The sequence below is a fragment of the Camellia sinensis genome, chromosome 3 (genome assembly GCF_055761805.1).
Source record: "Camellia sinensis isolate YWXY chromosome 3, ASM5576180v1, whole genome shotgun sequence".
NCBI classification, from domain to species: domain Eukaryota; kingdom Viridiplantae; phylum Streptophyta; class Magnoliopsida; order Ericales; family Theaceae; genus Camellia; species Camellia sinensis.
The window spans coordinates 152,082,111-152,106,195 of record NC_138963.1 but is presented as its reverse complement, the minus strand read 5'-3'; the positions used below and the strand labels follow the sequence as shown (position 1 = coordinate 152,106,195).

At 34.3% G+C, this 24,085-nt stretch overlaps 2 protein-coding genes and 1 pseudogene across 2 annotated transcripts; 1 reads left to right on the top strand and 2 right to left on the bottom strand.

Moving 5' to 3' along the window:
- Positions 1 to 1,374: 1,374 nt before the first annotated feature.
- Positions 1,375 to 1,845, bottom strand: LOC114303592 (putative calcium-binding protein CML44 pseudogene; annotated as a pseudogene).
- Positions 1,846 to 14,411: 12,566 nt separating this feature from the next.
- Positions 14,412 to 15,136, bottom strand: LOC114303584 (putative calcium-binding protein CML44). Its single transcript, XM_028248721.2, has one exon. The coding sequence runs from the start codon at positions 15,044 to 15,046 to the stop codon at positions 14,576 to 14,578; it is 471 nt and encodes a 156-aa protein (XP_028104522.2). The 5' UTR covers positions 15,047 to 15,136; the 3' UTR covers positions 14,412 to 14,575.
- Positions 15,137 to 20,268: 5,132 nt separating this feature from the next.
- LOC145821927 (uncharacterized) lies at positions 20,269 to 20,922 on the top strand. The gene is made up of 2 exons (XM_082918498.1): positions 20,269 to 20,411; positions 20,505 to 20,922. The coding sequence occupies exons 1-2, from the start codon at positions 20,269 to 20,271 to the stop codon at positions 20,920 to 20,922; spliced, it is 561 nt and encodes a 186-aa protein (XP_082774624.1).
- Positions 20,923 to 24,085: the final 3,163 nt, after the last annotated feature.

Below are 24,085 nucleotides of genomic sequence, written 5' to 3'. Positions count from 1 at the left end.
CAAACCCATTTTCAAGAACAACATTCAAACATGCATGCATGAGTTTTAAATCAAATTAAAGCTCCAAAGCTTGTTCAAATGAACTCATTCCTTTTCAAAACCAGATGAAAACATGGTCTATAACCACAATATGAGCATGCATGTACATTTTTGCCATGAAAACAACTCAACACTCAACCAAGAACACATGCAAGCATGGGATGAGCTTTAATTCAACATGTATGCACCAAAACATGGCCTAACTCTACAATTAAAGCATGAATTGTGCAAGAATGGATTCTAAGACAACAACAAGAAGATGAATGTCCTACCTTAGTCTTGTGTTCAAGGTCTAGGAGCTCAAAGTAGCAATCAACACTTTAATTCCAAGCAATTCAAGCCAAATCAACAAGAACAATTCTCTCTCTCTCTAACTCTCCTCTCATGGTCGGCTAAGCTCAGGAGAAATGGCTGATAGAAATGTTTTGAGTCAAGGATGCAAGGCTCTAGCATCACTAGGTAGTGTGCCACTAAGGGTGGCAATATGGTAAATAAACCAAACTCTTTAATTAGCTTATTTTAATCTAATTTAATCGTACCTAATCAATTTTCAGATAAATACACCAAAAATTCACATTAATTACGAGGGTCACGGAACATCAATCGGTTTCTAATCCGGCCGCCGATAAGGCCTTCAATTAGCAGTTTAAACATATGAACATGAACAGATAATCATACTGTCAACAGATAAAATGCAATTTAACTAACATATACTCGATCAATTCGGTTTCCAATTTCAGTCAGTCAGTTATCAGTCTTTATCCGTTTCGTTTAACAGTAATCAGCGATTATCGGTAATCAATCAGTCATCAATCAGTAAACAGTATGAGGGTTGTTACATCGGCGTCACCATGCCACGTGTTGGTATTCAGAAAATATATCCCCACAGCTTTCGTTTGGCATGCCTAACTTTTTAGATTTTTGATTATTTTAATTACAAAAAGATAAAATAAGTTTTTTATCTTAATAAAACAAAACATCACATCCAAATCATAATCATTTCATTTTTTCTCTCACAAAATCAAAAAAGCCAAAAAGCCTATCCCAAACGAGACTTTTTAGCTCCAAGCTAAAATAATCAAAAAATTAACCTACATTCCAAACTAATCCTATTAACATTGGAATATTCCAAGCACTATTATTTTTCATTCAAACCGAACCACTATTCTAAGAGAAACAATACAATATAATACTATTCCAAGCATTTAAAATGACAATAGTAACAATCAAGGACAACAAGTCTCTACCTAATTCAATTGAAAGATATGTAGCTTACCATCACAATCACCCTCACAATTTGACAACAATGTGAAACCTTTTACCAAATAAATGTCTTTAAGAAGTGGTAAGCGACATCATATTCTTGAATTCTTCAAAATCGAGCGCCCCATTGAAATTTGTATCATACACCTTAACCATGCTCTTGGTATCCTGACCACAATGCTCGTTCCACAATCCTAATTGCGACAATACAATCTGGAGCTCCTCGCATGAAATGAAACCATCGCTGTTCAAATCATACACCTTGAAAGCCTTAGCAAGATCACTCTCCAAGTCCTTATTCTCTTCAACCCCGTTGCTTTGATCACCATTAATGTTTTGCATAACGATGGTATCATAAAAGAAAAGAAAGTCGAGAAGATCAAGGCTCGTTTTGCCCAATAATGACTCCAATTCATCTAAGCTAGTCTAAACTCCGATTTTCTGGAGAAACTATTGGAGCTCGTTAAGGCTCAGGAAGCCATCACCATTTCGGTCAAGCTTTTCGAAAATCCGGTTCAAGTCATTGGTATTTAGAGGAGACATGTTGATGCAAATTTATCTCAAAAAAATCAATAGTAAGCAAATATTTTTGGTAGTTGTAGCTTGTGTAACTGCATATTTTACATTGAAGTGGAAAAGGGTATATATGGAGAGAGTGCCAAGGAAATCAATGTTGTCCTTTCCGCCTCATTGTCTAGACATTTACTTTGTCTTTTAGAGAGGCAAGCACGGAGGACCATTGTTCCCAATTGTGCATGTAACTACTTTTAGCAATTTATTGCTTTCGATAATTTTTTATTTATATTAAGGCTGGCACACATGCTATATTTTAACCCTTTATATGAAATTTATATTTAAAGACTGTTTGTTAAATGAGAAATATAAATCGATTTTGAAAATTTAATTATTTACTAAATTTGACATGTTTACTCATTCATTTAGTAATTCTATGAACATTATCCAAAATTAAAATTGTGTGACAAAGTTTTAAATAAATTCTACCAAGTTTCAAAAAGCTTTATAAAGTTCATCGCTTAATTTTATATTAAAGATTCTTTCCTAATTCCCTTTTTTTTTTCTTTTGATCTTTTCAATAATAATAATAATAAACAACCAAGTCCAAAGTCACGGGGACAATTATTTTTGCAAGACTAAAAAAAAAAAATTAGTTCTCGATGCTCTTGAGATTGAGCAAGGATCCTCTAGAATTTTTTTTTCTTAAAATTTTCTAGAGTGGTGTATTGTATGATTGAGATTTAATGACAAGTCACATCAATTTTTTAACATTAAATCTCACCCATATAACACACCACTTTAAAAAACTTTAAAGAAAAAAAACTCTAGAGGCTTGGTGTTTAGATTAATTTGATCTCTTCCTTATCTTCCACTACTAGCAACCGTTTCTGAGTATCTTGGAACACTACAAAGCATTTATTTAAATCTCGAGGGCTATTGTTATAATTTTTTTTGGAAAAGAATTAGATATAGACTTTGACCAGACGTATGACCCATCTAACCATCATTTTCATGTGAAAAATGAAAAAGTCCAAGTCCTCTCAGAACCTTCTCTTCTTGTAGGAAACATCAAAGCAGGGCCGGCCCCGGGCCATAGGCCACAACGCTATGGCTAGGCCCCTCAAAATAAGTTCAAAAAAAAATTTTTTTTTATTATAATTTAGTGTAATATATTAAGTATATTTTAAGTTTAAAAAAATTAAAAAAAGTTCAAACTAACTTAAAATAAATTGACTTATTAAAAAATTAAAAGGCTATTCAAAAAAATTAACATTGTTATCCATTGAAAATAGACCCAAAAAATGGGTCTCTCTTATTATAGTTTAGTCTAATATATTAAGTATATTTTAAGTCCAAAAAAAATTAAGGAAGATCCAAATTAACTTAAAATAAATTAATCTATTAAAAAATTGAAAGGCCCATTTAAAATAATTAACACTGTTATTCATTGAAAATGATTTTATAAAAAAAATTAAATTATGCGAGTATGATTGATTTATTTGCTTCTAAAAATACAAGAAGATGGAGGATCAAGCGATACTTATTAGTTATTGTAATGTAATGCTAAGTATTTTTTGTGATTTTGACACAAATCTTTTATCTTTTACTTTTAAATTCTTTTTTCATACAATAAAAAAAAATATGAAGAATCTCAAAAATTTATTAGTTGATTATCGATTTTGGGATTCGAAAATCTCAGAACTGGGCTGCATCAAAGAGTAGGTACATTTGAGAGTCTCTACACGCAAACCAATTGGTGTGGTTTGATATTGTTAGGTTTCCGTTTATTAAAAAATAGAAAATAAAAGGGAAATAAAATATATGTGTATTTGATAAGTTATCAGAGGTGATAACTAGTGCGGTGGCGTTTGGGGGTTATTGATGCGTATGGTGCATAGTAGTAATTATTGTGTGTTTTATTAGGTCCATTTCAAAGTTTAATTTAATAATTTGAACTGTTCATATTTTAGAAGATATCAAGTAGAATATATTTGTAAAAGATCACATCAATCAGTTATCGTTATTTTTTTCATCAAATCATATTTGTATTGAGTTTTATACTTTAAATTACAATTATTTCTTTTTTTTTAAATATAAATATAATTTAATAAAAAAGATAACGATATTCGATTCACGTAATTTTTTATATATATATTTTAAGTAGTTCAAATTATAAATTTAATAAAACGCGCAACAATTACTGTTCCGCGGCATGCGTAACAACGCCGCCTAGCTCCTAGTTTTAAGATTGAGATAAAATAGTTATTTAACCATCCAATCATTGCAGCCTGTCGGAAGGTGGTCACCAGATCTTACCATTTCCGAATGATCACAGGCGGCTGGCGATAGGTGGTGGAGGAAAACAAAAGTGAAAACACAATTTTTTTTTTTTTCCATTTTCAAAATATTTGAAAATTCTAGAATCATTTTCATATTTTTGAAAAATAACTACTAGGGACATCATTTTGTATTATATTTTTTACTGTCTACTCACAATTGAAGTAGAACCCATATCATCACATGGTGTGAGCTCTACTTCGACTATAAATAGACAATAAAAAATATGTTAGAAAATGATGCATCTAATTTTATTCTTGAAAAATCTAAAAATTTCTTAGATATTGATTTATGATTATATATCAATTTTAACGAGTAAATAGCAATCTCAATCAAACAATCAAAGATAAATTAACATAACGATTTAACATGAAAAAATCACAATTGGAGCGCCTCCAATTGTGATAAAAAATCACCGTCAAAAGTCACAAAACAATCTATTAAGAAGACATAAAGGAATTACACAAGTGTATTCTCAATTACCTAGCGAATCCACGTCTGAATCGAACCGACCCCTATATGCCTCTTCCAGCCCCATCTTCACTTCGGAATTGTTTTACCCAACGTTGAATCCACATCGCCGATGTCGAATCACGACAATGAGCCACTCCGGAATCCACCAAAGTTTCGGGCCTGAATTCCACGGAATCCACCGAAGAATAACACTTTCTTTTGTATTAAATGAAAGAAACAATCCTTTGATGTATACTTTTCAAATCAGATTTAAACTCAAACAAACATCAAAGAAACTAGCAAAGAAGCTTCATATAAAAAACCTAACACCCAAGAAAAAAATCTAGAAGTCGTAACCCTAAAAACGGATGAAATATTTATAGAAAATTGATCCGCGATCTCCGCTCGATCTCCGCTCGAGCGCAAGAATGGTCGCTCGAGCGGACTGACGCTCGAGCGCAAGAAGTTCTGCTCGAGCGCAAAAACACAACTTCCAGTACTTTTGCAAACAGTTCAAACTTGTGGAATCAAAGATTTTCCATTTGAGCGCACAAATGGCCACTCGAGCAGACAAGCAACTTCGACTATAATTTTGCTTCTGGCTTCGGAGGCGCTGCCCCCTCGACCCCAGCGAGCTAACCAAGCAGCTCAATCCCCGACATAGTCAGTGAAGTAGCAAACATGAAAGAATTAACTTTTGAAACGTCACACAAGGCACAATTTGGATTAGATTCGTATCTAAAAACTTATAGCCTCACTGAAAATAAAAGTTGAACAAAATTACAATTGAAAAAAGTTTTGTCAAACGAGATTGCCAAAAATAATAACCTAACAATTCTAATTGTATACAAACAAATTTTTTTTTTTAATTCAAAAATAAAAAATGGAAACTGAAAATTAAAAACTAAAACGTTACCAAAAATGCCACTTTAACAGTGATTTTGATGGTAAGCATGAATATGAACTTGGCCAAGCTCAGAAAATTGCAAGTCAGGAGTCGCCTTAAATTGTTGAAAAATAAAAATATATATATAAAAATAAATCAACAACTTTTAACTTTTAATGCAATCTAAATTTGGCCATATATGCCCCCTCCTTTTTCTTTTTTTTTTTTGGTTGCAATGAGAATTTTTCTCTTCAAGATTCCACTTAATTTTCAATATAAATGAAAAATTACAAATACAATAATATTGATTAGAGTAATGTTTACATGACACGGTATAACTAAATAGTAATGATTGAGACCCCCATTCTTACAAGACCTCCCACAAAATCTCTACAAATCTATACTACTTATGACGTGGACTCCACACATATATGAGTGGGCTTCACACATATATGGAAGGTCATGATCATTTTGGGGGTGTGGGGGTCATCCCCAAAGAGAGTCCCAAACATTTCCATAACTAAAAATATTTTTTTGCACTAGCTGACGTGGTTGGCTTATTATTTGATTTTATAAATTTGTGACAAACATACAAACAAAATAAAACATAAAATAGGAAAAAAAAATTTCATGCATCTATTATGTGTTGGAAATGGTTGGAAAATTCTGGATAAAATCAGAATTTTTTCCTAACTTTGGTCTATTATTTAGGTGGGACCCGTGCGTCGATTTTCGCGGGTCAAAGTTGTAACGCATTCTATGCCGCGTTGAGATTCACGTGGTATATTTAGTTGCTCAAACTCATTATCGAGTGAATGGAAAATTGAAGGCAAAGTGTGCTCCATGAAAATGGAGTTTTTGTGGAAAATCCTTAAAGGTTGAAAAGTGGCTTGTCCCACATTGATTTGGTGGGAAGTTTTGAGTGGGTTTATAAGGTATGGGATTGGAACTTGGGGTGTGCCCCAAGGGGTACCCCAAGTTTGTAGAAGGGAGAGATTATGGGCAAAATGGGCTGGACCCATTGGACTCAAAAATCACCACACACGCGCCCCGCCGCCGGCCGTCCGGTCGGGCGAGCTGGGCCAAAAATATTTGAATTCAATTTATTTTTGATAGAATAAATTCTGTCCAAATTTAAGGTTTAATTTTTGAATTCAAAATTCTATTTGCACCTCTTCAAAAATTCTTTACACGTTCGGATTTGTCCAAAACCGAATTTGTTCTGTTCAAATTTAAATCCACCCGAACATATTTGAAATTCAAACAGATTCGGTTATCTGTTTAAATTCAAACCCAACAGGTACAGTACATGTTCAAACAAGTATGCTACCTGTTCAATTCAAAATTAAAGGGTGCCATTACTTCTATAAATAGACCAGCCCTCATTTGATCAGATTCACTAATTTTCGTCCATCTTTTACTGCAAATCATCTCTACATTTTGCTGCATTTATTCCATTATTTTTCTGTGTTAAAGAGTGTATACACTAAGTGTATTCGTTGAACAAATAAATTGTAGTGCTGCATTTATTTGTTGTTGATCATTTCATCCTGTGAGATAGACATCCATATTCTGAAAGCACCGTGGAGAGGACGAATCTGTCTTAAGGACACAGTGTCAAACACTGGACTTAATTAGATTATTATTCGAAGAAATTAATCAAGTAAGTTGTTTAATTTATTATTCTGTTTTATTTGTTTATTAAATCAGATTTTAATTTTGTTTTTATAACAAAATAAAATTTGTTTTTATTTATTTTATTCTATTTCTTGTTTGATTTTTGTAATCAAACTTTCTCTCTCCTTTCCTTTATTTCTTTTATATTCTAGTCGTTGTTTAGTACATAACAGAATTAATTTATTTTAATTACAGTGAAGATTGTCCAACAATCTTAAGACAAAATTATTTTTGGTATCTTCATTGTATTTAATTTTCTGTGATTCATAAAGACATATTCTGGTTGAAAAAATAAATAGTGGTTTATGCTATTTGACAGATAGTAGTAATATATTGTCTCTTTTCTTTGACAACTAATAGTAATATACTGGTGTCATTAACAATTGCAGAATATTAATTTGTGTTACAGAAAATTATTGTGGTATTTTATTTTTCTAGTTTTAGTAACAACGAAAATAAAATTATTTTGTGTAATAATTTATTTTCTGGTTTTTGTAACTAGAAAATTAATTTGTGTTTTAATTTTTCTGATTTTTGTAATCAGAGATTATGGCTACTGCAACTGAAACTACAACTGGTAGTGGTACTCCAATTGTTAGACCAACACCGGTCCCTATCCAGAACCATGTTCAAGTACCAATAAATCATGGAGAAAAACCGGAAAAATTTAACGGTACTGAGTTTAAGAGATGGCAACAAAAGATGTTGTTCTATCTTACAACTCTTAATTTGGTCCAGTTTCTCCATGAAGAGGTTCCAGCACTTAAAGAGGGTGAAAGTGATCGGCAAGTTGTTGCCGCTGTAGATGCTTGGAAACATTCAGATTTCCTGTGCAGAAACTACATCCTCAATGGCCCTGACAACATGTTGTATAATGTTTACAGTCCTTTGAAGTCAGCAAAAGAATTGTGGAATTCTTTGGAGAAGAAATACAAGACAGAGGATGTCGGCACGAAGAAATTTGTTGTCAGTAAATTTCTAGACTTCGTTATGGTAGACTCCCAAATGGTAATTTCTCAAGTTCAAAATTTTCAAATAATTTTGCATGATATTCATTCAGAAGGTATGTCTCTTAGCGAGTCATTCCAAGTCGCTGCTTTAGTGGAAAAGTTATCACCGGCTTGGAAAGATTTCAAAAATTATTTAAAACATAAACGCAAAGAAATGACCATGGATGAACTTATTGTAAGATGAGAATTGAGGAAGATAACTGTAAGGCTGAAAAAAGGAATGGGAAAAATCCCATTGAGTCCAAGGCTAATGTGATTGAACAAGTTCATAAACCACATAACAAAAAGAGGAAGTTTACCGGATATGGTCCTAAACAAGGCGATAGCAACAAGAAGTTCAAAGGAAAATGCTATAACTGTGGCAAGACTGGATATCGAGCTTCTGACTGCCGCCGCCCTAAGAAGGATCATGGAAGTACAAGCAAGAAGACTACCAATCAGGCCAATGTAACTGAACTAGATTACATTTCTGACGGGGTGAATGACATCAACCTCTTTGTTGTGGTGTCTGAGGCTAATTTGGTTAGAAATCCCAAGGAGTGGTGGGTTGACACTGGAGCAACTCGTCACATATGTGCGGACACGAAGATGTTCACTACCTACAATGAGGCTGCAAATGGTGAATAACTTTCATGGGTAATTCTTCTACTTCTACTGTGACTGGACAAGGGAAAGTGATCTTGAAGATGACATCAGGGAAAGAACTGACCCTCAACAACGTACTGCATGTACCTGACATCCGGAAGAATTTAGTTTCTGGTTCTTTGTTAAGTGAAAATGGTTTTAGGCTTGTTTTTTAGTCTGATAAATTTGTATTAACAAATAGTGGTATGTATGTTGGTAAGGGATACATGAGTGATGGTCTCTTTAAGTTGAATGTAATGACAGTTGTACCGAAAGTTGCTATGAATAAGAATAACACATCTTTTGCTTATATTCTTGAGTCGAATTTATGGCATGGTAGATTAGGACATGTGAATTTTGATGTTTTGCGTAGATTAATTGGTTTAGATTATATACCAAAGTTTGAAATTAATCCTAATCATAAATGTGAAATTTGTGTAGAAGCGAAACTAACTAAGGCTCCATTTAAATCGGTTGAAAAGAAAACCGAATCTCTAGAATTAATTCATAAAAATGTATGTGATCTTAAATTTATTCAAACTAGAGGAGGTAAAAAGTATTTCATAACGTTTATCGATGATTGCACAAGATATTGTTATGTTTTTTTACTTAGAAGTAAAGATGAAGCCTTAGAAATATTTAAACTCTACAAAACAGAAGTTGAAAATCAACTTGGTAAAACCATTAAAATGGTTAGAAGTGATAGGGGTGGTGAATATGATGCACCATTAAATGAATTTTGTGCACAACATGACATTATTCACCAAACTACAGCCCCTTATTCTCCTCAGTAAAATGGAATTGCTGAAAGAAAGAATAGAACCCTAAAAGAAATGATGAATGACATGTTACTAAGTTCAGGCTTACCACAGAACTTGTGGGGGGAAGCAATATTGTCTGCTAATTATGTTCTTAACAGAATACCCCACAAGAAAACCAACAGCACTCCTTATGAGTTGTAGACAAGTCGACCGCCTTCCTATAAATACTTAAAAGTGTGGGGGTGTTTGGCAAAAGTTAAAGTTCATGTTCCTAAAAAGACTAAGATTGGACCCAAAATAGTAGATTGTGTGTTTATTGGTTATGCTCAGAATAGTAGTGCATATCGATTTCTGACTTATAAATCAGAAATACCTAATATAAATGTGAACACTATTATAGAGTCAAGGAATGCTGTGTTTTTTGAACATGTCTTTCCTTACAAGAAAGGACAGGAATTAAGTTCACAGAAAAGAACTTATGATTGTACACAAATTCAAGAGACTAATGACAATCAAACACAAGAGACTAGTAATGGTCTTGACCAACAAGATTTAACTGATAATGAACCAAGACGAAGTAAGAGAGCAAAAACATCAAAATCCTTTGGTCCAGATTTCCTAACATACCTGTTAGAAAATGAACCTCAAAGCTTTAAGGCAGCAATGATAGGTCCTGAAGCACCTTTGTGGAAAGAGGCTGTTAATAATGAAATTGAGTCCATTATGCAAAATCATACTTGGGAATTGGTGGATCTTCCATCAGGTTCTAAACCTCTTGGATATAAATGGATATTCAAGAGAAAAATGAAAGCAGATGGTTCAATTGACAAGTATAAAGCAAGACTTGTAGTTAAAGGTTACAGAAAAAAGAAAGGTCTGGACTATTTTGACACATATTCCCCTGTGACAAGAATAAGATCCATTCGCATGCTTATTGCTATAGCAGCGTTGTTTAAATTAGAAATACATCAAATAGATGTTAAGACAGCTTTCTTAAACGTGATCTAAATGAAGAGATCTATATGGAGCAACCTGAAGGGTTTGCAATGCCAGGGCAAGAAAAGAAAGTTTGTCGGCTTGTAAAATCTCTTTATAGATTAAAACAAGCACCTAAGCAATGGCATGAAAAATTTGATCATGCAATTCTTACTAATGGGTTTAAGATAAACGAATGTGACAAGAGCGTCTATGTTAAAAATACTGACTAAGGATATGTCATAGTTTGTCTTTATGTGGATGACATGTTTATCATTGGAAGTAGTCAAAACATGATCAAATCAACTAAGCAAATGCTTAACAGAAGATTTGAAATGAAAGATATGGGGATCGCAGCTATTATATTAGGAATGAAAATTACTAAAACATCTGACAGATATGCATAATCTCAATCACATTATATTGAGAAAATTCTTGATAAATTTATCAAGGATGAAATGAATTTAGCTAGAACACCTGTAGATGTCAATCTTTACTTATCAAAAAATAAAGGTGATGCGGTGTCTCAGTTAAAATACTCCTAAATCATTCGAAGCCTAATGTACCTAATGAATTGTACTCGTCCTGATATAGCTTATGCTATCAGTAAATTGAGTATGTACACTAGTAATCCCGGAGAAGACCATTGGAAAGCGATCATTCGGGTTCTTAGATATCGAAGTTTTACTCATGATCATGGTTTGAACTTTACTCAATATCCAGCAGTACTTGAAGGTTATTGTGATGCCAATTGGATATCGGATACTAAAGATTCAAAATCCACTAGTGGATATGTCTTTACTCTGGGAGACGCTGCTGTTTCTTGGAAATCCACGAAACAAACATGCATCGCATGATCCACAATGGAATCCGAATTCATTGTTTTAGACAAAGTAGGAGAAAAAACAGAATGACTTCGTCACTTCTTAGAAAACATTCCAATGTGGCCAAAACATGTGCCAGCTATTTGTATTCATTGTGATACTCAATCTGCAATAGGTAGGGGCACAAAATCATATGTATAACGGTAAGTCACGACATATTCGTCGTCGACATAATACCATAAGGCAATTGTTGTCAAATGGAATAATCTCAATAGATTATATAAAATCTAAAGAGAATATTGCGGATCCGTTAACAAAAGGTTTGACAAAAGAGCTAGTGTATAGTTCATCGAAGGGAATGGGATTAAAGCCTATTACATAAGAGTCATCATAATGGTAACCCTACTTATATGACTGGAGATCCCAAGAACTAAGTTCAAAGGGACGACTAAGTTATGTGTGGCTCACCCGAAATCACCAAGGGATTAAAATTCCCTATCCATTCCTATGGTGAGAGGGATATCTGCAACATATGTTGTATGCAGGGGTATAAGGATAAGCTTTGCTTTTAATGATTACTTATATCTTGATTGAGGCATAAAATCAAGACGAGTATAAGGAGATACCCACAATAAAAATCACCTATATGAGTGTTTAACTGGGGCCGGTTCTATGAGAATGAAAAATGCTAAATTCTCTAGAAACACTCATGAAAACCAGGAGCGTTCAAGGCCAAAATGAACACAACAGTGAGAACCACGATGTGTTAGAAGATATTTTGTGTGAAATCTATTGTCTTGGCTTACACAAACGGCTGAACAATTCAAGGCATCGCGTCCATTGGTTAGCTAGTAAGTCCGATAGATTATCACTAGGGAAGATTCAAGGCCGAAAGCTACCTATCCCGATGCAAGATATTTTCAACTTATACTCTTTCGATAAAGTCTTCATATTGTTGCATTTCCATTGTCACCAAATTCCATTCATGTGGGGGATTGTTGGAAATGGTTGGAAAATTTTGGGTAAAACCAGAATTTTTTCCTAACTTTGGTCTATTATTTAGGCGGGACCCGTGCGTCGATTTTCGCGAGTCAAAGTTGTAACGCGTTCTATGCCGCGTTGAGATTCACGTGGTATATTTGGTTACTCAAAACCATTATTGAGTGAATAGGAAATTGAAGCCAAAGTGTGCTCCATGAAAATGGAGTTTTGGTGGAAAATCCATAAAGGTTGAAAAGTGGCTTGTCCCACATTGATTTGGTTGGAAGTTTTGAATGGCTTTATAAGGCATGGGATTGGAACTTGGGGTGTGCCCCAAGGGGTACCCCAAGTTTGTAAAAGGGAGAGGTTATGGGCAAAATGGGCTAAACCCATTGGATCCAAAAATCACCACACACGCGCGCGTGCGCCGCTGCCGCCGTCTGTCCGGTTGGGCAAGCTAGGCTGGGCTTGGGCGCAGGTGCGTGGTGTGAGGTTGGGTTGGGCTTGTCCGGCCCAATACTAATCTTTTTGGGCAAAAAATATTTGAATTCAATTTATTTTTGATAGAATAAATTCTGTCCAAATTTAAAGTTTAATTTTTGAATTCAAAATTTTATTTGCATCTCTTCAGAAATTCTTTACAGGTTCGGATCTGTCCAAAACCGAATTCGTTTGGTTCAAATTTAAATCCACCCGAACAGATTTGAAATTCAAACAGATTCGGTTATCTATTTAAATTCAAACCAAAAAGGTACAGTACCTGTTCAAATAGGTATGCTACCTGTTCAATTCAAAATTAAAGGGTGTCATTACTTCTATAAATAGACCAGCCCTTATTTGATCAGATTCACTAATTTTCGTCCATCTTTTGCTACAAATCATCTCTGCATTTTACTGCATTTATTCCATTATTTTTCTGTGTTAAAGAGTGTATACACTAAGTGTATTCGTTGAACAAATAAATTGTAGTGCTGCATTTATTTGTTGTTGATCATTTTATCCTGGGAGATAGACGTCCATATTCTGAAAGCACCGTAGAGAGGACGAATCTGTCTTAAGGACACAGTGTCAAACAATGGACTTGATCAGATTATTATTCGAAGAAATTAATCAAGTAAGTTGTTTAATTTATTATTCTGTTTTATTTGTTTATTAAATCAGATTTTAATTTTGTTTTTGTAACAAAATAAAATTTGTTTTTATTTATTTTATTCTATTTCTTGTTTGATTTTTGTAATCAAACTTTCTCTCTCCTTTCCTTTATTTCTTTTATATTCTAATTGTTGTTAAGTACACAACAGAATTAATTTATTTTAATTACAGTGAAGATTGTCCAACATTATAAAATTTACATTTTAACCTCCGAGTTGAATATATTGATAAAATATTATTTTTGAGAATTCATTTAAGACATGGATACAAAAATTTTCTGAAAACACAAGATCTAAATGGAAATTTGAAGTGTTTGTTCTTCAAAGTAAATCCATTTTAGTAGATAAAGATTAAAATATTAATTCTTAATAATGTCACCTTTTCTTTTCTTTTTTCTTCATTTCTTCTTGTTAATACAGACAATAAAAGGAACGCAAAGAAATATAACAAAAATCAAAGCAAATAGTCGGAGAGAGAGAGAGAGAATGCTTTTTGACAAGAACATTTAACGAAAAATAAATAAATTTAGAATGTTTCTAACACTGTCTTTTTGCTAAAAAAAGGAACTATCTAATAAAAATAAGGGTAAATTATAACACACCTTTAAAATTTATTTAAATGCAAATTGTCTTTGAAAATTACATTTCACCATTTCAAATTTCTAATCGCGTAACAAATGTTTTCTTTTATTAATATATCATTAAGTCAGTGAAAATGTTTTAATGATATTAAAAATATATTTCAATTAACAATTTTAATAATTTGATTGTTCTATAAAAGAGTAATTAGAAATTTTATTTTTGTCTATTACTAATTTCGTTAAATAAAAAAATTTGTATTTGTAATTTTCAAAATCATAAAAGACAATTCGTATTTTAAGCAAATCTTTAGAGCGTATTTAAAATCTATCCTAAAAATAAATACAATTTAGATTAACAATAACTGCAGTTGCAATAGTAACAATTCAAGACAATTTTTTCTAACATGATTACATCAAATGCAAATCCTATCTCACCAATACAATCCCCCTCACAACTTAATAGCAATGTGAAACTTTTTTTTACCATATAAATGTTTTTAAGAATTGGTAAGCAACATCATGTTCTTGAATTCCTCAAAATCAAGCATCCCATCAGAATTTGTGTCGTACACTTTAATCATGTTCATGCTATCCCCGCCACAATGCTCTTTCCATAACCCTAATCGCAACAACACGTCCTGAATCTCCTCGCATGAAATGAAGCCATCACCGTTCAAATCATACACCTTGAAAGCCTTAGCCAGATCACTCTCCAAATCCTTATCTACTTCACCCACTTCATTTTGATCATTATTAGTGTTTTTCTTGACGATGGTGTCATAAAAGAACAAAAAGCCAAGAAGATCAAGGCTCATTTTGCCCACTAACGACTCGAGTTCGTCTAGGCTAATTTGAATCTCGATTTTCTCAAGAAGGCATTTGAGCTCGTTGAGGCTCACGAAGCCATCACCATTTTGGTCAAGCTTTTGGAAGATTCGGTGCAAGTCATCGGTATTAAGAGGAGACATGTTGGTGGTGTAGAGAGAGATCAAAAAAACACAAAGCAATATGTTTTTTTGTTGTTGTTGTTGTAGCTACATATTCTGCATTGAACTAGAAAAGGGTATATATCGAGAGTTTTGAGGAAATCTATGTTGTCTTTCGTCTTTTGGACAGTTAAGGTAAGGAATCAATTGAAGAATGTTGTTGTGGTTGAGAATTGTACAGAAGTTTTTCACCAAGGTTCCTTGAGGAAGATAGATGAAATGAACATAGATTTGTATATTCTTACTAAGCACACCTAAATTGATGCCCTAATTACAGAAATTACTAGCTCATCACTTCATGATGACAGAAAATCCAACAAAGTACTAAAATAACATATTTGACTTAAAAGTCAATCTTAGAAACTATTCATAATTATATATATATATATATATATATATAATCAGGATATTTTAAATGTTAAATTTAATTTAAAACTAATAAAAATATTATTTTCAAAAAGCATGCCTGCACAGCATCCTATTTTACTTTTAAGATAATTATTGACTATTATTTAGTGTGTTTGGTTTCAGTTTTTTGAAAATTAAGTTTTTTATTTTTGTATTTTTAGTGAATATTTTTAAAATTTTAAGTAATTTTTTTTACTTTTTTAGATGCGCCTTACATAGATGTATCTAAATAATAAAATATTTATGAAAAATTATTTTAAAAAATTAATAAATACACAAAAATATAAAAAATGTACTGAATTTTCGTATTTTTTTGGTATTTAGTATATTTCTTAAAGATTTTTTTCACAAATATTATACTTTTTAAGTATATTTATGTTAAGTGTGTCTAAAAATTAAAAAAATTTATTGAAAACATTAAAATACGGAAAATAAAAAATTAAAATTTTCTAAAAATTATTTTTTGAAAACTATAACCAATAATAAAAAATTCATTGAAAACATTAAGTTTCGTTGTAAACAACTAAAGTCTTATTTTCTAACTTCTTCTTTTTTTCTTTTCTTTTTTTGTTAAAGCTGATATAAAAAAAAAAAATCTTATTTTTTTTATAAATTGTTTCCAAAAAAATTCAATTCTTCATAATTGTGTATTTTATTCCATTTTTACCCTTCTCAATAAAATATGAGCAAAAATATCACAAATAATTTAATTTATTTAAATTTTATAATTAAAAATATTTTTAATTGTTTAAGTTAAATAAATTTTCATAACCAAAAGCATAAGTATAAAATTTAACAATTATATCACGCATTGGGAAATATATAAATTCACCATGGTATCATTTTTCATCGCTCCATTGAGAAATAAGTTTTAGCACGGTAAAAAATAACACGTTGAGCAATTTTTGTCTTTTTTTTTTTTCGTAAGTAGAAAAGCAAGTTTATTAATTTTCAAAAATATAAAAATCTTGATTGCTGATATGTCATTAATTGATTTTTTATATTGATTTATTACATCAATCTATTAAAGTTTGGAAGACATGAACAGCTTCTGACAGCAATTGTAACTCTTGAAAACACAAAGGCCAGCTAGTAACGAGGCTGGAATTAGTTGAGTACTTATTTAGACTCTTAACACGGAGATTAGGGTTTAATGATTACACAAAACAAAATTTGATTATTTGGATTCTATTTTTAATTAATTATCTAATTTGATATAATTTTCTTAATATTTTTAAATAATTTTCTATCAATTGACCAAAAAATACATGGAAAGGTCACAATTCTTGATTTTATCCTCCTATTTAATTACACTATATGACATAATTCTAGCAAAAAGAGGTGGCTAAATCAAAGTCATTTAATCTGTGGTCTAAAGCCTTTAATATATATATATATATATATATATATATATATATATATATTCTTATTACACAAAATTTCAATTTTTAGAAATCTAATAAAATAAGATTTAACCTAAAGTCTCAACAAATTTTATGCGGCTACTCCAATTGTAAAATTCATAATCTTGGAATAATATAGGGAGGGATCAAAATAAGGTCTTCAACTACTAATATACCCCTTCAACAAGATTTCATTTAGCTTATAATTTTTTCATATAGTAATTATTTTTAATTGAAAGTAAAACTTTTTGATATGACACAAAATCAAAAAATATTATGACTTTTTTTTGAAAAAATTTAAGTAATTTTCTGAATTTTTTAAACTAAATTAACTACTTGTCAAAATTCTTGTGGTTTCAATCACAACTAGACACATTACGATAGATAATAATGAATGGTTTAAATCTAACTTTAAAATACTAATGTCAAAACAATACCGTTTTGTTTTTGTTTTTCTTTTTTTTTTAAATAAATAAAAATTTAAGCTGGTCAAAAAAGGGGGCTTTCAGCATGGGCCGGATTTTTCTGCGAATTTTTAATTTAATTTCAATCATTTCGGTGATACAATTTCATATTTTATTCTTTTCTTAAACATTCCTACCCTATAATTTTCCCTACGCTATTAATGTTTTCTCAAATCTTTTTTATAACAAATACAATTGAATCGGTTAACTTTACCATCCCATATACAGTATTTTTTTTTTTTTGACGAACTACTCTTCTATTTTTGTTTTATTTGTTTTTTAAAATTTTTAAATCAAAATCACGCTATTTTGAAATTAAAAATTAAATCTAAGTCATTAATGATTGTATTCGTTTGGAGAGTTCGAAGTTTTAATTAAAAAATTAAAAAGTCATAATAAGGAGTTATAATAAATTAATTAGAGGGTGTTATTGGACCTCCATGGACACACCATAAAACCCGCATCGATAATATAAATCATTCAAGTTGTAGGACTCATCGAGTGCTTTATTTCTACAAAAAAATCATGTTAATTGGATATTAATAACCACTTGATCAGATCATATTTGTATTAATAATTTTTTTTAAAAATCATATATATCGTTGACACAAATGTGATCTAATCAAGTGATTACCGATATTTAATCAACGTGATTTTTTGCAACAATAAAGTACTCACGAGTTTTACAAATCAAACGATTTAGATTATCGACGCGAGCTCTATGGCGGGTCTACGGAGGCCTAACAATACCCTTCAGTCTGATATGAACTGAAGATATATCATCTCATAAGTTATCACATTATTCTCTCTACTTTTATATTTTTTTTTTTCATAAAAAATTAAAAAATAATAATAATTAAAATAATCAATTCCCAATTGCGACTAAAACCATGACGAGAGCATCACAGAGAATCCCAACACTCGTGTTCAAAATGGACCAAGTGCCTAATGCCATGGGCTACACACCCTCTTCACAGACAGTGCGATTCTCACTTCTCTCTCCCTCCCTCCCTCCCTCTCTCTCTTCCTCCCTCCCCCTCTCTCTCTCTGTGCATATACATATACTTATCAAGAATTGAATGTATGCTTTTAAGCGTATGAATGTAGAACATGTACCATCCATTGTTTCTGACTTCCCTTGCACCAATCTTCAACCCTTCTTACAGTTTTTTATCAAATTTAATTTTGATGAAAAAAATGGCTAAAATCTGCTCTTTAACATTTTATCAAATCAAAGGGATCAGCAATTTTTTTTAGCAAATCAATAACTAAATCCTTCACCAAATTCTTAACATTCATATTTTTATTCAGATTTGATGAAATTTTAATAAAAGTAAAGATTGGAGTTCTGTTTTCTTTAATAAAAAATGGTTATAATAAGTTTTTCCTTTTTTTTTTTATGAAATTTTAATAAAAGTAAAGATTGGAGTTCTGTTTTCTTTAATCAAAAATGGTTATAATAAGTTTTTCCTTTTTTTTTTTTTTTTTGGTTGATAAATTTGAAAATTTCCAATAAGATTTTGTGGGGACATATTTTGTAAATGACAGCACGTGGCCAAAGTGACGCCAAAGTATCAACCGAGGTGCCACGTGGCCTGGTTCTGACGCTGAGGTAATCTTGGCTAAGCCGAGGTTATCTACGGAGATATCGGAATCCGGGATGAATGGATAAGGGACAAGAGTCCTAGAATAGGGGAGGATCTCAGTCTGGATAAAGATAAAGCTCTTAGGGAGTTTATCTCTATCAAGCTGGGAGTTCAAGATAAGCATTGAGCCAATGTCCATTGAAGCTAGGCTTCTACAGGGATCAGGTTAATGCTAGTTATAAAAGTGAAGCATCCTCGTGGGTCTAAGGTATGCTTTTTATGCTCTATCTAGTGAGTTAAACACTATGGGCTATCTTTGAGAGATAATTACTAACTTGATCATCGGAATGCCCCTGGGTAGACGAACCAGCGCCGGATTCTTATCTTTCTGTAACAAGTTGTTCGGGCTTAATCTATTCTACCGGTGCTCTCCTGCTGAGTTTCCCTATTTGGTTGTGCGGTCAAAAATCAACACCCACAATTTGGCACTGTCTGTGGGAAACTTAAGGAGAATAGACTGCCAATGACGGGCAAAAAGAGAAGATTGGGGACGACATCCCTAGTGGGAGTGGTAAACACGCTGATCCTAACGTGTAGGAGGAGAATTGTAATGAAAAACCTTGGGATCAGAATCCCAGGGAAAAGGAGTTCAACCAAGAAGGAAACCCACCAAAGAAAGCAGGTCGAGACGAGTACTATAACAAAAGTGACCTCTAGGTATGGAAAGATAGATGCCTGAGGAGGGACGGCAAGATAAAGGGAATGAAAAATAAGTTGGCAGACCTATAATTGGTTGTCAACTTCATGATGCAGAACAATGTCATGCAACCACCGTTTCCATTAAAAGATACGTCGATTCCAGCGGCTAAGAACGACACCCAGAAAGGGAGCAGAAAACAATCCCAATAGTCCCTCAGCATGACAAGGTGAAAGAACACTCACATCGGCCTTCACAGGATGTCGGGCGAGCAGAGTCAAGAAGAGGAGAGTCTTAGAGGACACCTCAGACCAACGGGACTTATGTAAAAGAGCATCGGCATGTTCAGGGGAAGGAACTTTGTTTTGACACAGCTATTGAGGAGAAGTCCAAAAGGACTCATAACGACGCCGGGAGCAACGCACCAAAAAGGCTAAAATCCGTTGACAGTCGAGCTCCTAGTTGGACTAAAAAGGATTTGAAGCACTACCTCCAGAGAAAGCAATAGAATGCCGAGGTCACATCTCTGATCAAGCCAAGAACACCATTCTCAGTAGAGTTGGATAAGTTCAAGGCCCCAAAAAGGTTCCAAATATATGACGATAAGTTCGATCCGAACTTTCACGTCGACTTATATTTGAACTCAATGACACTGTATACTAGGAACGAACCGTTGTTCTGCAAGGTGTTTCCCTCATCCTTTGCGGAAATTGCATCAGATTGGTTTCACAAGTTGCCGAAAGGAATTGTGAAGAGTTGGAAAGGCCTGGCCGAGATGTTTGTGGCCAAGTTTGTTACAAACAAATTTTAGCCGTTGAGGGTAGACTCCCTAATAGCTCTGAAAATTGGTGAGGGTGAAAGCCTCAAGGCTTATGCCAAAAGGTATTACGAGGTATTCAACCGAATACCAGGACGCAACCATGAGTTGGCGGTCGTATCTTTTAAGAACGGCCTGGAGGATGACTGCATGCTTCGAAAGTCACTGGCAAAGACTTTGCCGGAGAGTATGGAGGAGCTCATGGAAAGGATAGAGAAATATGCTAGACTAAAGAAGGATACATCGAGAGCAAAGGCACCGAAGCAAGAAAAGAGAAATGGCTCACCGAAGCGAGGCCGAGGTAATACTGGATTTAATAGACAAGAAGCAGGACTAAGGGCTGAACAGGCAGTCACCACTGTGTTCTGGATCCCGGTTTATAAAGTTCTAGAGAGGATCAAGAATCAGCCGTATTACAAAGTGCCGGAGAGGATCCCTGGCGAATTTAGAGATGTTTTCTTGGACGTCATACGAGATGCCTAGCATTGATCCCGAGGTCACTTGCCATAGACTAAATGTAGACAGGTCGGCTAAACCTGTCATTCAGCGAACAAGGAGGCCGACGTTGGTTCATGTGGAGGTAGTAGAGGAGGAAGTGGACAAATTGTTGGAGCCCAGAGCCATTCGGGAGGTAAACTACCCAACTTGGTTGTCAAACACAGTTGTTGTGAAAAAGAAAAATGGGAAGTGAAGAGTCTGCATGGACTTCACTAGCCTGAATAAGGCTTGTCCCAAAGACAATTTCCCACTCCCCAAGATCGATCAATTAGTGGATGCCACTTCAGGGCATGGAAGGATGAGTTTCTTAGACGCTTATATGGGGTATCATCAGATAGCAATGTATCCCTCTAATGAGGAGAAGACTGTATTTATCACTCCAAAAGGACTGTATTACTACAGAGTGATGCCTTTCGGGTTGAAAAATACAGGAGCAACCTACCAAAGGTTGGTGACCAAGATGTTCAGACATTTGATTGGAAAAACAATGGAAGTATACATTGATGACATAGTCGTGAAGACCAAAGAACCTGAGAATCACCTAGCCGACTTGAATGCAGTTTTCGATATCCTTAGAACATATCTTCTCTGACTTAATGCTTCGAAATGTGCATTTGGAGTTGGATCTAGTAAGTTTCTGGGATACTTGATTACTAAAAGGGGCATTGAGGTAAACTTGGATCAAATCAAGGTCGTCATTGACTTGAAGAGCCCAACATCGACAAAACAAGTACAGATGCTGACAAGAAGGGCCGCAGCCTTGAATAGGTTTATAAGGAGAAGTTCAAATAAGTGTAAACCATTTTTCAGTTTATTAAAGAAGGCCACAAATTTTTTGTGGACAGAGGAGTGCGAAGTCGCCTTAGCCGACTTGAAAAAATACCTAACCACAGCTCCCGTTCTCTCAAATCCAATACCTAAAGAGGAGCTGTTCTTATAGTTGGCGGTTTCAGAGCACGCAGTAAGTGCAGTGATGGTCCCAATAGAGAAAGGAAAACAAAGAGCAGTGTACTATGTGAGTAAAACATTAGCAAGTGCAGAGACTAGGTATTTACCCCTGGAAAAGTTAGCACTAGCCTTGATGATGGCTTCAAAAAAACTGAATCATTACTTCCAAGCCAACAAGATTGTGGTGTTGACTGAGCACCCCTTAAAGTCCCTGCTGTAACAAGGAGATCTGACAAGCAGGGTAGCCAGATGGGCAGTGGTATTGGGCCAATACGATTTAGAGTTTAGACCTAGAACAATAATCAAAGGCCAGGTTCTGGTCAACTTTGTGGCCGATTTCACACTTGGTGCCATCTCACATCGGGTTCCGGTGAGCCGCGGCTTAGGGTATCTAGGGGAACAAGAAGAGACCCAGTTGGGAATGAAAAACCCCACAACAGAGCAAAAGAAAGAAGAGAAACGCAAGCCCTGCGATATTTACATCGGCGACTCCTTCCGCCTATTTGTTGATAGAAGTTCAAACTGTCAAAGAACGGAGGCAAGAGTGGTGTTAGTACCTCCAGATGGGTGAATGTTAGAACAGTCTATTTGTTTGGGGTTCAAGGCCTTAAATAATATAGCAGAATATGAGGCACTAATCGCAAGGTTGAAGTTAGCAGCAGCAATGAAAGTCGACGAGGTGGTAGTCTTCTGTGACTCCCAACTTATTGTGAACTAGGCAGCAGGCGAATATACAGCCCGAAATGAAAGAATGATAGCCTATGTCAAAGAAGTTGTTAAACTGCTAGCCTTGTTTCAGGATTGCCAACTATAGCAGGTCAGTCGAGATGACAACAGCCATGCCGACACCTTGGCTAACCTGGCTAGTGCAATGAAATCAGGAGAAGCAAGGACAATAATGGTTGATTATTTGTCAAGCCCAAGTGTAGAACCATTAATCACAGAGTATGAAGCAATGTGTGTGGAGATGGGTCCAAGTTGGATGGATCCAATAATGATGTTTCTTAGGGACTGCAAGTTACCGGATGATCGCAAAGAGGTACACAAGATCAGACTGAAGTCGGCAAGATTTAGCCTAATAGTAGAAGGGAATCTCTACAAAAGGTTTTTTACTGACCCCCTTTTGAGATATTACACCCCTCCCAGGTTGAAGACTTCTTGTATGAAATACATGAAGGGGTATGTGGCAGCCATGTTGGAGGCAGATCACTTGCTCATAGGGCCATTACTCAGGGGTACTGGTGGCCCTACATGCAGAAGGATGTTGAAGCTTACATCAGAAAGTGTGAGAAGTGTCAAAAGTTTACACCTTTGATACATCAACCAGCAGCAGATTTGAACCCAGTATCTAGCCCTTGGCCATTTGCCCAGTGGGGCATGGATCTTATTGGACAACTGCCCCAAGCAACTTGGCAAAAGAAGTTTCTGCTGGTAGTAACTGATTATTTCACAAAATGGGTAGAAGCTGAACACCTTGTGAAGATTCGAGACATTGATGTAAAGAATTTCATGTGGAAGAACATCATTACCAGGTTTGGGATCCCAAGGGCAATAATAGCAGATAATGGTACACAGTTTGATAGTAAGCTAATCAAAACCTTCTATGCAAAGTACAAAATCAAGAACTACTACTCTACTCCAAGTTTCCCTTAGAGTAATGGTCAGATAGAAGCATCCAATAAGACTATCTTGGATGGGATCAAAAAGAGACTGGAAGCAGCAAAGGAAAAATGGGTGGAGGAGTTGCCCAATGTACTCTAGGTATATCAGACTATGCCGAGAAGATCAACTGGCGAATCTCCGTTTGCCATGGCTTATGGCACTGAAGCGGTTATCCCACTAGAAGTCAGCATACCAGGGATTAGAACCCATGGAGTGGAAAATGGTACTAATGAGGCATTTCTAGCCTGAGACCTAGACCTACTAGAGGAAAAAAAAAAAAAGAGCAGCAATTCGGCTAGGGGCATACCAGCAACAACTTGCTAGGGCTTACAACAAGAAGATCAACCCAAGAGAGTTCAAAGTGGGGGACCTTGTGCTAAGGAAAGTGGTCGACGACAAAAAGGATCCTAGGGAGGGCAAGCTAGGCCCAAATTGAGAGCGGCCTTATAAAATTATCTCGGTCGCTGGCAATAGGGCATATCAGCTTGAGGACAGTGATGAGTTGTCAAAACCCTGGAACACTTGCAACTTGAAGTTT

Coding starts and splice junctions, on each gene's coding strand:
- LOC114303584 (XM_028248721.2), bottom strand. CDS start 15,046: ATGTCTCCTCTTAATACCGATGACTTGCACCGAATCTTCCAAAAGCTT.
- LOC145821927 (XM_082918498.1), top strand. CDS start 20,269: ATGACACTGTATACTAGGAACGAACCGTTGTTCTGCAAGGTGTTTCCC. Junction 20,412..20,504: donor GCCGAGATGTTTGTGGCCAA/GTTTGTTACAAA, acceptor TTATGCCAAAAG/GTATTACGAGGTATTCAACC.